The following is a 12,556-nucleotide window of genomic DNA, read 5'->3' on the forward strand; positions in this document are numbered from 1 at the left end:
TGCAACACACTTGTCCTTATTTAAGGTTAAGAAAAAAGAGGGGGAGGGAAGCACTGGACTGCAACAAAAACGCACTGGAACGCATTAAAAACGCGCATGCAGAAAAGCACCTGGAACGCATCCGGACTGCATTTCTATGGTGTGAGGCGTCAGGCATTTTGCTTCAGGCTACAAAAATGTTTAGATGTGAACAGGGGCCATTTAAATGAGTGGGATTTTGCTTGGGCGTTTCACGAGCAGAAAGCTCTCAGGTGGGAATGCAGCCTCAATCATCCCCCTGTCTTCATTTCATAGATTTATTTTTTTTTAGAAGTGATAATACAGCTTCCATGAATGTAGGAGGTGGGATAAGCCCCTCAGCTCTATTAACCCCTGTCAGACTGGAAGGTTTTTGGCAGCTGTATGATTTTAGGGGGGAAAATCAGAGGATGGAAGATTTCTACTAAACCAGGAGACAACAGCATAAGGGACATGTCACACTGATAGTAATGTCACTTGTAGTGTGTTTGTTTTTCTTTTACTAAACTTAGGTTTTAAACTTTTTCCTTCACTAACATACGCTCCTGCTGTGTGTGCTGTACAAGCTGTCCAGCTCCTGCAATAAAAATTGAGTCGGGCTGAGCCATTCACAGGAAGACTTGTATGAGGTGGACGGATAAAATCACATCATAAAATACAAAACTTCCGATGAATGGCTGAGTGTCACTCAATTCGAAATTTTGCAGAGGGACAGAAAGTTATTGCTGTGCTGCCTGGAATACATCGCTGTATACAGCTGATGGAGGACAAAATCAGGGGTGATCGGTGCGGCAGTGGGGGGGGGGGGAGTTACAAGCACCGATCTCCCTGTATGAATTTCAATAAAGCAGCTGAGAGCCGCTTTCGGTTGACATGCTGTGACTGGATACAACTAATCATATTGTATAGGCTATTCGGTACCATGTGATAGCTGTGGGCCAATCAAAGCTTCACAAAAGAAAGCAAGCTGTCATAAAGCATGACTGACTGTTTGTATTATAATCATGTGATCATTATGAACAATCATAGCAATCACATGATCACACCCCAGATACAGAGCTCCGTGCTCCACCATGCACAGGATGGGGGCGCACCAGTGCACGTGCCGGGCAATGTACCAGTACGTCACCTGGCACTGACTGTACCACCTTGTCTGCATGTCTAATGTCCATTTTCTAGTGCAGGCAATTAGCGGAAGCAGAAAATGGTTTAATTGTTATTAAGGTGCTTATTTTCCATTCAGCATTTGTCAAAAATTGTGAAAACGCTAAATAAAATGTTTCTTAAACATTTTAATGAAAATAATATTCCAAGACATCAACACGCATAATACTCAAAGCAGAAAAACAGTTCACATCTCCAGCTCTACTAAATTCAGTCACTTATTTGCCTTTCTTAAATTTCCCTGATGGGGTGCCCGTGGTTTTTGCCTTCTTTTTGGCTGAGCCTTTAACATCAATCTCTTTCCTTTTGGTGGAGCTGATGGAACCAGTCACCTTGAAGAAGTCATCTAGTCAGCCTTGAGTACTACCATGGTGGTTCTTGGCCAGCTTCTTGGCACCATTACGGATCCGGTCCTCGTTGAACTGCTTTTCACCGCACATAAAGGCCACAAGGCCTTCGTCATCTGGGTCCTGCCACTTCAGCTCTATATCATTTAGGTCAACCACCTCAGGCTCTAAAAAAAGCTGACGAGCTTCTTTGTATAACCAGTTTTCTGGAACAGGGTACTTCTTCAGGTCTATGTTATCTAGGACCTCTTTGATGCTCCTGTGCTGTCTTATCAGTTCTATAGCTCTCTTTGGGCCAATGCCTCTGATGGTCTCACAGTAATCACAGCCTAGCAATATACAAAGATCTATAAACTGCTCTTGTGTGATTCCTGTATCCTCTAGGGCACGACTGAGGTGAAATTCCTGAATAGGCAACTTTTTGGCCTCACTAGCCATGAGATGACGGAGCAACAGTGGAGTACCAAAGGTCAATGCATCCATATCTTCAGTCGCAGCTGCATACACCTTTCCAGCTTTCACCAAAGCAGCACAGGTAGCTTCTGCCTCACATGGTGCGTCCACATATGGAATACCCATTAGGCTTAGCAGTTTCTTGCATTCCTCATTATGTTGCTTTGTGACCTTTACAAGTCTCTTGTTGAACTTTTCAATGTTCTCCACCTCTCCTGCCTCTTGGGCAGCTTCAAGTTGCTTCTCAGCCTCTGCCCTCCTTTCAGTATGTTTGGCCAGCTCACCTGACTTCAGCTGAGGAGGCTTTCCATCAAACACATACACTGGCTTGATGCCGTTCTCAACCATGCGAATTGTACGATAGAACATGCCCATCAGGTGGCTGGTGGTTTCACCTTCCTCATTCTGAAGCATATTCCCATCCTGTCGCACAGCAATAAGGAACTGGTAGCCGGGTACAAGTTAAAAGGAAAAATGAGCAGCAAAAAAATGTATTGATGCACAACCTGAAATGAAGAAGGACAGCTGTGAGAATTACAGTGGACATACATTTAGGTCAGTCTTATGTGAATACACAATGACACTCATTTCAAAACAAGAGTAACAATGAAAAAGTAAGATTACTCAGGTCCACACACTAACTTAACACACCATATACAAGTTTGGAAATGCATTGAGGGGAATTTATCAAAACTTGAGCATCCAGAATCTAAAACAGCTGTGCATGGTAACCAATCAGCTTTTAGCTTTCATTTTTAAAAGTTAAATGAACAAGTTAAAGATAGACGCTGATTGGTTGCTATGCACAACTGCTCCACTTTTGATAAACTCCCCGCCATGTGTTTGTTCAAAAACATGTGTTTCATAATTTGTTCACTACATAATGGGGAAATTAAAGATTTCTGCACAATTATAACGGTGCAAGAAACTGGCGCGAGTGGCGTGCGTCACAATAACTAAGCAGATACACTTGTTTTAGGTTTATCCGTGCCACCCATACCAGTTTCTATTTCAGAATGAAACTAACTAGCACAGGGTCCACACCCAATTAACCACTTCCATACAGCGCAAATTCCAGCACTAGAAAATTACTCAGAACCTCCAAACACACACAAATATATTTTTTTCTTTAGCAGAGACCCTAGGGAATAAAATGGCGGTGATTGCAACTTTTATGTCACACGGTATTTGTGCAGCAATTTTTCAAATGCGATTTTTTGTGGGAAAAAAAACACTTTCATGAATAATAAAAAATAAAATGGTAAAGTTAGCCCAATTTTTTGTATAATGGGACAGATGATGTTACGCCGAGTAAAGAGATACCTCACATGTCACGCTTTAAAATTGCGCACACTCGTGGAATGGCAACTTCGGTACTTAAAATCTCCATAGGCAACTCTTTAAAAATGTTTACAGGTTACCTGTTTAGCGTTGCAGAGGAGGTCTTGGGCTAGAATTATTGCTCTCGCTCTAATGTTCATGGTGATACCTCACGTGTGGTTTGAAGGTCGTTTACATATGTGGATGCGACCTATGTTCGCGTTCGCTTCTGCGTGCGAGCAGACGGGGGCGCTTTAATTTTTTTAACTTTATTTTTACACTTTCCCTTTAAAATGTAATTTTTTTTGATCACTTTTATTCCTATTACAAGGAATGTAAACATCCCTTGTAACAGGAATAGGGCATGACAGGTCCTCTTTTTGGAGAGATGTGGGGTCAATAAGACCCCACATCTCTCCTCCAGGCTGCAAAGCCTGAGATCAAAAAAATAAATAAAAATAAACAATCTCATTGTTTAACTTTGGCCGGCCCGGATATGATGTCATAACGTCGAGCCTGGGTCTTCAAGAGTCATAGAGACTGCTGGTGACCATCTGGCCCTCTGTTTTCTCTATGGCTAACTTCTGGTGCCAGTAGATTCCTTCTCCGGCCTGCCGATTGCACGAGCAAGCTGGTAGAAGAACCGGAGGGCAGGGGTTGGGGAGACGTCCTCTCCTGCCGCCTGCAAGACTGATCAAGCCGCTATGCTTGTTCTTACAGTGCAGGGAATCGCCGGCTGAAAAAAATGATATCTGAAAGATGCCTGTAACTGCAGGCATCATTCAGATATCCCCACTGAAAGCCCAGGACGTCATATGACGTTCTGTGGTATGGAAGTGGTTAACAAAGGGATAGTGCCAGTTTTAAATATAGAAAACTGACGCAGATCCCTACCAGACCTTACATATGGCACATCCCACACAGTGGGAGGCAGGGCAAACAGCTCTACTGCTCTGGATGTAGAAAACAGGGCAGACCTCTCCTACATAGCAAAAGAGCTTGCCCCCTTTCATAAATTAGGAGCAGCATCTTCTCCATTTTTTCAGCAACATTGGAAACTGAGATGCAAAACAATATTCCTCCTTTATTACAACAGCCGGCAGAATCAAGCTCTACCCTTACAGGTTTCATGCTAAGCCCAGGGCTTTCTCAAAAAATAAAGTGCTGTGCTTAACACAATACATGTCGGGGTAGAACTTGTTTCTGATGATTGGTCAGCAATGGCAGCTTCCATGTTCCATCAATACTTTTTTTTTTTTTAATGAAATGAAAATTGTTAGTTACCAAAACCTGTGCTGCACGGTCTGCCATTGCAGGCCTCCTTTTTAAAATGCAATTACCTGGCTATCCTGTCCATCCCCGGCTTTTTGTACTTGCTGAGTCGCTGACCTTGAACAAGCATGCAGCAACAGAGCTTCTGATCTGTAGACTTGTATTGGGGTCAGCGACTTGGTGCTGAAGTCAGAGCATCAGTATAACTGATATTTTGGGAAGAGCTCAGCAACGGACGCACATTTCCCTCTGAATAAATCTACTTGAAAGTGGAACTAAATTCAGCTGTGTGTGAGCTTTTTACATAATGAGAAATTATGCACACACTTACCTGGCATTGTGCTCTCCAGCGGTGACAGGTCAGTGCTGCAATCGTTGTCCCCGTCCTCCCCACTGGTAATTCCAGGACTCGCTTGCTCCAGTCTCAGTAAAATCCTCTCATGGTGTTTAAAGCGGAGTTCCACCCAAAAATGGAACCCCCGCTTATGCAGCCACCCCCCCCCTCCCCCGGTGTCACATTTGCCACCTTTCGTGAGGGGATCAGATACCTGTCTAATACAGGCATTTGCTCCCACTTCCGGAAATAGATCACCGCAGAATCTACGGCGATCTACGCCATGTCCGGCCCTTCCTCCCCCCGCCGTCTTCTGGAAGACACACGGGTCCCAGAAGACAGCAGGGACCAGTCAGGACATGTAGAGCGACTCGCGCATGCGCAGTAGGGAACCAGGTTGTGAAGCTGCAAGGCTTCACTTCCTGATTCCCTTACTGCAGATGGCAGTGCCTCCAACCGGGAGCCGAAGGACGGGTCAGCTTCGGGTGAGGACATCATGGGTGCCCTGGACAGGTAAGTGTCCTTATTTTAAAAGTCAGCAGCTGCAGCATTTGTAGCGACTGACTTTGATTTTTTTTTTCGGCGGAACTTCGCTTTACAGTGGAACCTTGTAAAAGAATTCTGACTCGGTTTGCAAGTATTGTCTCGCAAAACTAGCAGAATTCAAGCTAATGTGCGGTGCTGTACTGCATTTGGCCAGAGGCGCGGGGACGCTCGGAACGGTTCGGAGCCATTCGGAAATACTCCGAGTGTTTCAGAATTCAGCTGGGCTATCCCCAACTATTTCCGAGACTCTCTGGCGCCCCCCCTTACCTCTGGCAACATGCGGTATTGCATGTTATCGAAGTCAAAGCGGAACAAATTATCTTTTTTCCATTGACTTCTGTGGGGAAACTCGCTTTGATATGCGAGTGCTTTGGATTACAAGCATTTTCCCGGGACGGATTATGCTTGTAATCCAAGGTTCCACTGTATAATCTTATAGCTCATTTTCTTTCTATAGCAGCCACAGTCTGAGTACAAAAGCCTGTCCCTTTGTCAGCAGCTGCAGAAAAGCCCCTTGCCCGGTGCATGGAAGCTGTGGTCTCTCTGCAGCTAACACAAACCCTAATGAGTCACAGCTAGAGCTTTCCAATCAGCAAAGAGCATTGCAGAACTAGAAGTTTAATTCAGCATTGAGCGTGACAGACCTCTACAGAGAGCATGGGTCCTTCTTGTAGTATACTGGCAAGGGACTGGATTTTCTACTCTGACTGCTTTACAGTGGAATTAAATGCATCAATTTAGCAGTTAAAACAAAAAAAAAACAACTTTACATTCAAGGCTTGCCAGGAACGTAACTGTCATATTTGCTTGTGTTCTTAACCAAACTGTCAAACCATCAAATGCCTGGTGTCATAACTGATCACATGCGCAGCGCCAGGGCAGTTGCAGATCAAACAAAGGCCAAGATGCAGCTTCCTTTGCTGAAAATGAAAAAATTCAGTTTAGCCTTAGGCCCCAGTCACACCTGCCCATCGTGCTAAAGTGCATTTTGTTCAGCGCATTCTTTGCAGGACTTGAATGGGCCATCTTACATGCACCAAAGAAGCTCACACACCTTTTTGGGCAAAGAGCTTTATTTTTTGTTAACCCCTTCCCGTTGGTCGCATTCAGGTCATGTGACCGCTGTGATTGGCTGTCACATGATCGCAAAGCTCCCGATCGCAAGCATGCATCAGGAGCTTTCCAGTAACTGCATGCTACTGTGCAGGGCTGCATATACGTGGCCGCTTGGCACAAAGGCCCACAAGCTGAGAGGCTGCATATGTGCATTCGGCCAGCATGAATAAGTGTCTCTTATAAAAAGAAAACCCCTCTCTCCCCTCCACCACATATGTCTATGTTAGCTATTGTTGTACCCATAGCACAGCCCAGAAACAATAGTGCACATTTTACTTTTTTGTTTGTCCTACCTAAAATGCACTGACACCAACTAAAAAAAAAATCCTGCCCAAAATATATCGACCTTGACCCTTACTAAACCCAAACACTAACCTACATCAAACCTTGAAAGACACATAGGGGTTGATTTACTAAAGGCAAATACAGGTTGTGCTTTCCCAAGTGCAGTTACACTCTGCAAGTTGCAGTTGCTCCAGAGCTTAGTATGAGGCAAAGCTTTAATTTGCAAAGAATACCCAATCACATGCAAAGAAAGAAGAAAAAAACAACTATTTTTGCTTGCTCACGATTGGCTGATGGAAGTCAGCAGAGCTTCGGCTCATTTACTAGGCTTTGGAGCAATTGCACTTTGCGAAGTGCAGTCTATTTGCCTGTAGTAAATCAACCCCTATGCATCTTTCATCTCCATTCACAGAAAGAAAAACACAGTGACTGATCACAGTGGTAGCCAATTAGAGTCTACCACAACAATAAGGTGACCCAGAATCTGGAGTTGCGGGTCCTAGGGGGTTCTCTTGAGACCCCGATCTCTGTGTGACACAAAGACAGATCCGCATATATGCGGCCCCATGGCAAAAAGTGCAGTCCGCTTATACGTGTTCCATCGGCGTGAAATGGGTAACCTAAAAGAAAACCTTCTAAATGCAGCTCCCTCACCCCATACTAACCAGAGTCTGATCTTGATCCAGCAATGTACACAAGAGTAGCGGCACTCTACCTCCTCATTGATTTAGAAACAGCAATGGGAGCCATTGGCTGTCAATCACATCCAGTGAGGAGAGAGTGGGGTTGGGCTGAGCTGTGCTCTGTGTGTGTCTATGGACCAACGTAGCAGCTTACTATGGGGGTACTCAGCAGGGGGGGGGGGGGGGGGGGGGGAGAGCAAGGATCACAGAATAGAAACCGAAGAAGAGGGGAATCCGGGCTACTCTGTACAAAACCACTGCGCAGTGCAAGTAAGTATAACGTGTTTAATATATATTTTTTATTATGGGCTTACTTAACATTAAAGGGGTTGTAAACCCTTGTGTTTTTTCACCTCATGGCATTCTATGCATTAAGGTGAAAAACCTTCTTTACTGCAGCAGCACCCCCTTATACTTACCTGACCCCTGAAATTCGCGAAACGGGAACGAGCACACCAGCTCCGGTTGGTGTCTCATGTCTTGATTGAATAGATTGATAGTAGGGGTGCAACGGATCAAAAAACTCACGGATCGGATCGATCCTTGGATCAGAGTCACGGATCGGATCATTTTCAGATCAGCAAAAAAAACAAAACACACAAATCTTGTTACACCCACTGGAGTTTTAGATTTAAAAGCTATTTTCAACACAAAACCGAGCTTATATGCATAAATACAGTATTTGTAGATCGGACAGACTGTTTAGATGTTAAATTTTAAAAGCAACAGCAAACCTGCTGACCTTACATGGTTGCTAATGTGACAGAACAGCTCTGATTTTCACATTTAACATTAAATGTGAAAATCAGAGGTGTTCTGTCACATTAGCAACCATGTAAGTTCAACAGGTTTGCTGTTGCTTTTAAAGTTTAACATCTAAACAGTCTGTCCGATCTACAAATACTGTATTTATGCATATAAGCTCGGTTTTGTGTTGAAAATAGCTTTTAAATCTAAAACTCCGGTGGGTGTAGCAAGATGTCTGCTTGCCCCCTTCTCACTCTATCATTACTGTACTGTGCAGGAGTGTGGGGTGTAGCAAGATGGCGGCAACGAAACGTCACTTCCTGACGAGACAGCGGCCGCTTCCGGGTGTACCAAGATGGCCGCTGCCCCAGAGCTAGGCCGAAGCCGCGGCCTTTCCTATGGTGTGCAACGGATCGTTGCTGATCCGTACGGATCAACCTCCGCGGATCGGCACACCTGCGATCCGCGGAAGTTGATCCGTACGGATCAGCAACGATCCGTTGCACCCCTATCCTTACCCCTAAATAAAGGAAACATCATAATAATGTATGTCATACCCTGCGCAACTCCACAAAGGTAGGTAACAAAGCATTTATCAGAGGCAAACCACTGCATGTCAGGCCAGGGCTCTAAGACACTGGTCTCCAAACTGCAGCCTGGGGGTCGGATGTGGCTCTTTGCCTGTCTTTATCAGGCCCCGTGGGCCCTATTCCTCCCACTGACACCAATAATGTAGCATCATTCCTCTCAATGACAACAATGTGATGCTATTCCTCCCACCAACATCAATATGACGCACTATTCCTCCCACTGGCACTAAAAATAGGGCACTTAAAGTGTTTGTTAAGTCTAATTTGCAAGTAACTGCCAAACCCTCTATTAGAGCCTGGCATACCACACTATGGAAGTTATTTAAAAAAACAAATGTTCTAAATACCTATTTACAGCTGTCTTCAGGCCGGTCACATGACTCATGGCCGCTTTACAGCTACGAGACAGGGCTTCTGCGGGAGGAGCAGAGCAGCCATGTGATCTCCCCAGCTGGCGCTCGGCTCCTCCCACAGAAGCCCTGTCTCGTAGCTGTAAAGTGGCCACGAGTCATGTGATGGGCCTGAAGAAAGCTGTAAATAGGTATTTAGAACACTTGTTTTTTTACATAACTTCCATAGTGTGGTATGCCAGGCTTTAATAGAGGGTCTGGCGGTGACAATTTTAGGTTTTTAATTTTTGACAATAGCGGCGGGGGGGAGGGGACAAAGAGAGGGAGATGACAGGCAGGAAGGAGGGGGTGAGGGGGAGAGAGGAGAGCAGAGGGGATAGCAGCGTATGACGGAGGGACGCACTCTGACCACGGTGGTCAGGGCTCAGTAGCCCTTGTTATTGTGGTCAGTAAAGAGGGGGCATACAGGAAGTAGCAGGTTGAGGGAGGTTTTTTTTTTTCTTTACAGTTTAGAGGGGGGAAGATTACACAGCACAAGCACTGTGCTGTTTAACCGCTTGCCGACCAACCACCGTCTTTATACTGCAGCAGGTCGGCACGATCCCGCGAGCCGTTGTAGCTGTACGTCGGCTCCTTTACCTCACTGCGGGGGTGCCAATGCGCGTGGCCAGCGGTCGCGATGACCGGCGGCCACACGCGATCGTGGGCACGAGAGCCAGAACAGGGATGTGTGTGTATAAACACACACATCCCTGTTCTGTGAGCTGAGGAGAGACAGATCGTGAGTTCCTACTAGCTAGGAACAGCGATCTGTCATCTCCTATAGTCAGTCCCCTCCCCCTACAGTTCGAACACACACTAGGGAACACAGTTAACCCCTTCCCTGCCAGTGACATTTACACAGTAATCAGTGCATTTTTATAGTACTGATCGTTGTATAATTGTCCCAAAAATGTGTAAAAGTGTCCGATGTGTCTGCTGTAATGTCGCAGTCCCGATAAAAATCCCAGATCGCCGCCATTACTAGTAAAAAAAAATAATAATAAAAATGCCATAAATCTATCCCCTATTTTGTAGACGCTATAACTTTTGCGCAAACCAATCAATATATGCTTCATGCAATTTTTATTACCAAAAATAGGTAGAAGAATACATATCGGCCTAAACCGAGGAAAAAAAATAGCTTTTTTTAAAAAAACTGGGGATATTTATTATAGCAAAAAGTACAAAATATTGTGTTTTTATCAAAATTGTCGCACTTTTTTGTTTATACTGCAAAAAATAAAAACCGCAGAGATGATCAAATGCCACCAAAAGAAAGCTCTATTTGTGGGAAAAAAAAGAATGCCAATTTTGTTTGGGTACATTGCGCGATCGTGCAATTCTCAGTTAAAGCGTCACAGTGCCTTATCGCAAAAATGGCCTGGTCATTGAGCAGCCAAATCTTCCGGTGCTGAAGTGGTTAATCAGCTTTAAGGGACCAGGATGTGTATTTTTTTTTTTGTGTTGACAAACACTTTAACTTCCCACTGACAACAAAAGGGCAATATTCCTCCCACTGACACCAGTGATGGGGCACTATTCCTCCCACTGACACCAGTGATGGGGTACCATTCTTCCCCTGACACCAATGAGGGGCACCATTCCTCCCACCTTCACCAACAATGGGGCACCATTCTTCCCACTGACACCAGTGATGAGACACTATTCCTCCCACTGACACCAGCGATGGGCCAATATTCTTTCCCCTGACACCAATGAGGGGCACCATTCTTCCCATTGCCACCAACAATAGGGCACTTAAGATTTCTGTCACTGATACCAATGATGGCATTGCTTACTTTAAATGACATTAATAACTGGTATTATTTTTTTATTTTTTTCAAAGGATGTAGACCAGTGGTCTCCAAACTGTGGCCCAGAGGTGGCCCTTTGTTTGCCTTTATCTGGCCCCTGGGGCTCTATTCCTCCCACTGACACAAATAACGTGGCACTATTCCTCCCAATGACAACAACAATGTGACACTATTCCTCCCACTGACACTAAAAATAGGGCACTCTACTTCCCACTAACACCTACAATGGGGCACCATTCCTTCCACTGACACCAGTGATGAGGCACTATTCCTCTCACTGACATCAGTCATGGGGCACCATTCTTCCCCCGACACCAATGAGGGGCACTATTCCTCCCTCTGCCACCAACAATGGGACACTATTTCTCCCACTGACACCAATGATGACATTGCTTACTCTCACTGACGCCAGGATTATCAGATTATAATAGACCACACCTACTTACCTGTTTTTTAAAGGATGTAGACCAGTGGTCTCCAAAATGTGGCCCAGGGCTGGAGGTGGTCTTTGGGGCTCTATTCCCCCCACTGACACCAATAATGTGGCACCATTCCTCTCAATGACAATGATATGACACAATTCCTCCCACCAACACCAATAAGGTGCACTATTCCTCCCACTAACGCTAAAAATAGGGCACTGTACCTCTCACTGACATCAGGAGGGGGGAGGGGGAGGAGGAGGAGGAGGAGGAGGAGGAGGAGGAGGAGGAGGAGGAGGAGGAAGAGAGATGAGGGTGCTGTGTGAGGAGTAGAGATGGAAGGTCTGTGGTAAGTTGTCCCCGCTCCTCCCTCTACTTACAGACTGATAAACATGCTCTTCTTCCTCCTCCAGTCACCTGACAAGGGGATAGAATAAGTGAGAACGTGCACAGACTTCCCTCACTGTACAGCGGCGCTCTCTATTGCCACCTGCAGGCTGGAGGGTGAAGAGCGCCGAATCCTCTCCAGCAATCCGTCTTCTCCCGTCACAGGACATTATGACCGAGCGACGTCAGAGACAGCGCGCGCCCCGTGCGGGGGGGTCACGGGGGGCGGACGGATAACGGTTATACCGGCACGAGAGGGCTGAGCGGCGCCATTTTCTTCCGTGCGTTAGCAGCGACAGGACGTGTCTCTGATCGGCTATCGTCACAGAAGAAAAACAGCGCCCTACAGCGCATTTATCGGTGATTACACCCCAAGCTTTTCCATCGGTGATATAGTAAGTGTCATTATCAGTGATTATAACCTTACAATGAGATCGGGTCCGGTGTCGGGATGTGTGTGTGTGGTGGGGGGGCAATAGAGAGCTGCACCCCTCTTGTGCTGTAATGATCTGTCAGTGTTTTCTCTCCTCCTTTCTGGTTTGAGGGAAGAGAAATCACTTTTTACACTCAGGATCAGAGCCTCTCCTCTGTTAGTACTTCCAATCAGTGCCGCCAATCAGTGCTTCCAGTTAGTGCCAACCAGTGCCACCTGTCAGAGCTTCCAAT

At 45.6% G+C, this 12,556-nt stretch overlaps 1 protein-coding gene across 5 annotated transcripts; it reads right to left on the reverse strand.

The window, feature by feature from the left end:
- Positions 1-1,290: 1,290 nt before the first annotated feature.
- LOC141112137 (flap endonuclease 1-B-like) lies at positions 1,291-12,209 on the reverse strand. 5 transcript variants are annotated; one of them, XM_073604621.1, is made up of 3 exons: positions 11,884-12,209; positions 6,225-6,374; positions 1,291-2,488 (listed from the first exon to the last, which is right to left on the reverse strand). In XM_073604621.1, the coding sequence occupies exon 3, from the start codon at positions 2,394-2,396 to the stop codon at positions 1,533-1,535; it is 864 nt and encodes a 287-aa protein (XP_073460722.1). In that variant the 5' UTR covers positions 2,397-2,488; positions 6,225-6,374; positions 11,884-12,209; the 3' UTR covers positions 1,291-1,532. The 5 variants fall into 5 exon arrangements, with proteins under 5 accessions (XP_073460722.1, XP_073460723.1, XP_073460719.1 ...); XM_073604622.1 differs by lacking the exon at positions 11,884-12,209 and adding an exon at positions 11,528-11,721; XM_073604618.1 differs by lacking the exon at positions 6,225-6,374 and having other exon boundaries at positions 11,884-12,208.
- Positions 12,210-12,556: the final 347 nt, after the last annotated feature.

Source organism: Aquarana catesbeiana, linkage group LG11 (assembly GCF_042186555.1).
Source record: "Aquarana catesbeiana isolate 2022-GZ linkage group LG11, ASM4218655v1, whole genome shotgun sequence".
NCBI lineage: Eukaryota > Metazoa > Chordata > Amphibia > Anura > Ranidae > Aquarana > Aquarana catesbeiana.

Excerpts from the sequence above, each read along its gene's own strand:
- LOC141112137 (XM_073604621.1), bottom strand. The coding sequence starts at position 2,396 with ATGCTTCAGAATGAGGAAGGTGAAACCACCAGCCACCTGATGGGCATG.